This window comes from Vollenhovia emeryi, unplaced genomic scaffold (assembly GCF_000949405.1).
Source record: "Vollenhovia emeryi isolate VEMERY1.0 unplaced genomic scaffold, V.emery_V1.0 DF942697.1, whole genome shotgun sequence".
In the NCBI taxonomy this organism is placed as follows: domain Eukaryota; kingdom Metazoa; phylum Arthropoda; class Insecta; order Hymenoptera; family Formicidae; genus Vollenhovia; species Vollenhovia emeryi.
Window position 1 is genome coordinate 1 of NW_011963669.1, and position 3,434 is coordinate 3,434.

At 38.4% G+C, this 3,434-nt stretch overlaps 2 protein-coding genes across 2 annotated transcripts; one reads left to right on the forward strand and one right to left on the reverse strand.

Moving 5' to 3' along the window:
• Positions 1 to 34: 34 nt before the first annotated feature.
• Positions 35 to 1,699, reverse strand: LOC105567912. Its single transcript, XM_012023181.1, has 4 exons — positions 1,302 to 1,699; positions 938 to 1,114; positions 391 to 558; positions 35 to 156 (listed from the first exon to the last, which is right to left on the reverse strand). Exons 1-4 carry the CDS (start codon positions 1,384 to 1,386, stop codon positions 41 to 43), a joined length of 546 nt encoding a protein of 181 aa, XP_011878571.1. The 5' UTR covers positions 1,387 to 1,699; the 3' UTR covers positions 35 to 40.
• A 325-nt stretch (positions 1,700 to 2,024) lies between these two features.
• LOC105567921 (serine/threonine-protein kinase Genghis Khan-like) lies at positions 2,025 to 3,194 on the forward strand (the record flags this gene model as incomplete). Its single annotated transcript, XM_012023193.1, has 3 exons — positions 2,025 to 2,534; positions 2,695 to 2,950; positions 3,063 to 3,194. Coding segments are annotated over exons 1-3 (529 nt in total), but the record flags the coding sequence as incomplete, so codon positions are not given.
• Between the last annotated feature and the right edge of the window lie 240 nt (positions 3,195 to 3,434).

Consider the following 3,434-nt stretch of genomic DNA (forward strand, 5'->3'; position numbering starts at 1 on the left):
TTTTTACTTTGTAACCCTTTTCTTCAAAAGCTTTAACAATTCAATTCCAATATGGTGTTTTTCGGCTGTTCGGGTTTTCAAACTTATCATTCATACTAAGACGTCGTTCAAGTAAAAGCTGAATTTCTGCTTCTGTCCAACTCTCTTTAGAGGCATCTGAAATTAAAATAAAAAATTATTTTATTTATAAAACATGAATATAATGAAAATTTTATGATGACTTCCATACATAATGACATAAAATGACTTCCAAAATTGATTTTCTTTATATCTTTTTCAATTTTTTGGTTATAATTTTTTAAATGTTCAATAGAAGAAAAGTTTGATTCAGTTTTCACCCACATGCATAATAAAAATAATAAATAGAAATGAAGTTCCTTGATTACTTACTTTCTGTTGGTGGTAAAGATGCTTCTGTTTTCAATTTCTTTGCAGGCAATTGTTTTTCCATATCGTCCATAGGATTTGGATGCAAAAGTGAAGAAGGAATAGTAGCAAATGGAAGCCCAGAAGTTGTCATTGTATCAATCAAATGAAAAGCTTGACGATTGTCGAAATCTATGAATTGTGGTGCAAAGGAACAGAAATGTGCAATAAAGAATGAATATTTGTTACAAGATTTTAAAAAGTATAATTACACACCAGGAATTTACACTATGGCCGGTATTCATAGTCAGATCTTATATTTAAGATCTTATTAATGTTATTTTTAGACTTTATAACCACCCATACAGCACAAGAACGTCCAGCAACATTGCAATGTTGCTGCAATGTTTCTGCAATGTTGCTGGATGTTCTTGTGCTGTATGGGCAATAAAATGATCCATATAATACAGTATCTTAAGATAAACTTAAGACGGTCTTAAATATAAGATCTGACTATGAATACCGGCCTATGCTATTACATTCTGAATTCTACTAGAACTATTATACATACCTTGGACTGTTGGTTTTGACGTCAAGTGCTTTGGAGAAGTTAAAGGTGTACGTACAACACTGTGGGAAAGTGATGAGGACGGAATCGAAATATTAAATTCACGTTTCTCTGACGGTCCTTGTACATCGATTGTAGACGAAGTTATTTTATAATCAGGAATTGCAGTAGAATCTGCACCTGAAATAAATTCATAAAACCCACAAAAAATTACAAAATTATTTACAGAGTTTCAGAATAAAGTTCAGTTCAGTTTTACATGAGCTACAAATTATATTCAATTTACCTTCTTAATAGGTGTGGATTTTTAGGTTAATGTGATCGTAAATATGAAATAATGAACTGCTCAGTTTTCCATATAACTTACCTTGCATTAATTTCATTTTTGTAGGATCAATTTCTAACAGGTGATCTTCACCTCTTTGATTTTTTACTTTTATGAAATAATTCATTGTCAATTAAGGATAGCACTAACGTACAATTGTTGCTTTCCAGACAGTTTTCCGTTTTCTTACGCAGTACTGCAAGCAGAGCATCCAGAGCAGGACCTCCGAAGTAGCTGCGCAGATAGGATGCATCTCTGCGTAAACGAACGACAAACTGCGCTGCAGTCGTTTCGCAGGCAGAGTAAACGAACTACATCTGCTGCAGTCACTGCGTAAACGAATGCACCCATTGTCACACGCGACGCGCCACGCGACACGCGCGCCGTGCGATATCCAATGAACTAACAGCTTTTATGTAATGACTTCTGCCCATTGGACGCGGTAGTTTTCCGCGCGGCGGAACTTGGATAGGTAAACCAGCATTAGCCAATCAACGTCTCGTGCGCTCGGATGTGGATTGTCAGTGGTCGTTGTCGATAGTTCCGTTTGGGACGTTGAGCGGTTCGCACATCTTCTGGCTGAAGACAAAATTTTTTGATACTCGCGGGTTGCATCATTCAATAGGGATTGCATTATCCCGCGCGAGGTCCGGTAGTTGGGCCTCTGCATTGTGTGACATCAATCACCGATTATTCACTGGCGGTTAATTAATAATCACACAATCGATCCTTTCGAGATTCTCTTTCGTAATATAAAGTAAGTATACGAATGTGCATATAGATTTCTCTTTCTTTGATTATTTTCTGTGATTCTTCATAAAACATAACAAATTTATAATTTATAAATGTTTTGCAGTCTGGCATGGAAGTTCTGACTGTGTCACGGGAAGATTTAGCAGAGAATCTAAATAATCTTCAAAGCATGTATACTTGACAAATGTACAAGTGTGCTAAGAGATTTACCGTATTTTTAGGTAAGATATTACATGTCACTGAAATCCTAGCGCTAGGACGGTGGTGTTATTTTTCCCATGTTCGCAAATATTTTACATTTGTAACTTTCCCCTATCATCGGCACGCTTGCTTATCCGATTTTCGTTTCTCTCATTAGTTCTAGAACGTCCTACATCGCAGATGTCATATCTCGAGCACTTCCTTAAAGAAACGACAAGTAGCACGCGTCATGGAAGCGTCGACAGTGTGGAAGGAGACATCGAGGACAATCGTGCACCTAGTATCACGAGCAGCAAGAGTAATCTGTCTGAACTTAGTATCGTAAGTATCTTGACACGCGCACATTTTATGTTTACTATTATTTTATTTTTACACGTGTGATTTCGAATAACGAAAAGTAGATTGTAACGTGCTTTGTGTAATATACATTGCGCTCTTGGTTCTACTTCTTTTCCTACAGTTTCTTTTTTTCTCCTTTTAGGATCCAACTTCGCCATTATCCCACGAACTTTTGAACAAATCTTCGTCCACTCACGGTCAAGCCAATTTGCAACCAAAGCCTAAGTCACACCAATTTCTCGTGCGGACGTTTTCAGCGCCTACAAAGTGTAATCACTGCACGTCTTTGATGGTCGGTTTAACGAGGCAAGGAGTCGTGTGCGAAGTGTGTGGCTTCGCCTGCCATATGCCTTGTTGCGACGAAGTACCTCCGATGTGTCCTGTGCCCCATGATCAAAGTAAGTAATCCAAGTCAAAAGCTCGCCTTTCTAGCGTGCTAAAATTTATATTTATACATATATTAAGCTACTAGTTTCTTGTCATATAACATTCGCGACATGCTTGTTCCAGCGAAACGACCACTGGGGATCGATCCTACACGTGGAATAGGTACTGCGTACGAAGGATATGTCAAAGTGCCTGTAACGATCCGTTCTCGCTCAACTCTTCCCGGTTCTGGAATTCCGGACAGGACTCCGGCGGGTATTATAGTATAGTACACGCGTGCGAGACCGACCGTGTAAGTTTACGCGAGTACACGAGTTGACGGGCCCTCAGATTTTCGGATCTCAACAACGGCTGATCCGACGAAATTGAGACTGCGCTTAATCGATAGCTTGGGTACGATTTGCATAATAAAAGTGTTTTTACTTTTCTCCTACGTGCCCCTGGAGTGGAGGTATTGCAATGCAAAGTCAGTTTTTTGAAATTTTGGATTAAGAA

What these genes read in the sequence shown, in the direction of transcription:
- LOC105567912 (XM_012023181.1), bottom strand. Translation starts at nt 1,386, where the DNA reads ATGAATTATTTCATAAAAGTAAAAAATCAAAGAGGTGAAGATCACCTG. An exon ending in GTCAAAACCAACAGTCCAAG is followed by an intron (nt 559 to 937) that starts GTATGTATAATA and finishes CACAATTCATAG; the next exon opens with ATTTCGACAATCGTCAAGCT. An exon ending in ATCTTTACCACCAACAGAAA is followed by an intron (nt 157 to 390) that starts GTAAGTAATCAA and finishes TTTTAATTTCAG; the next exon opens with ATGCCTCTAAAGAGAGTTGG.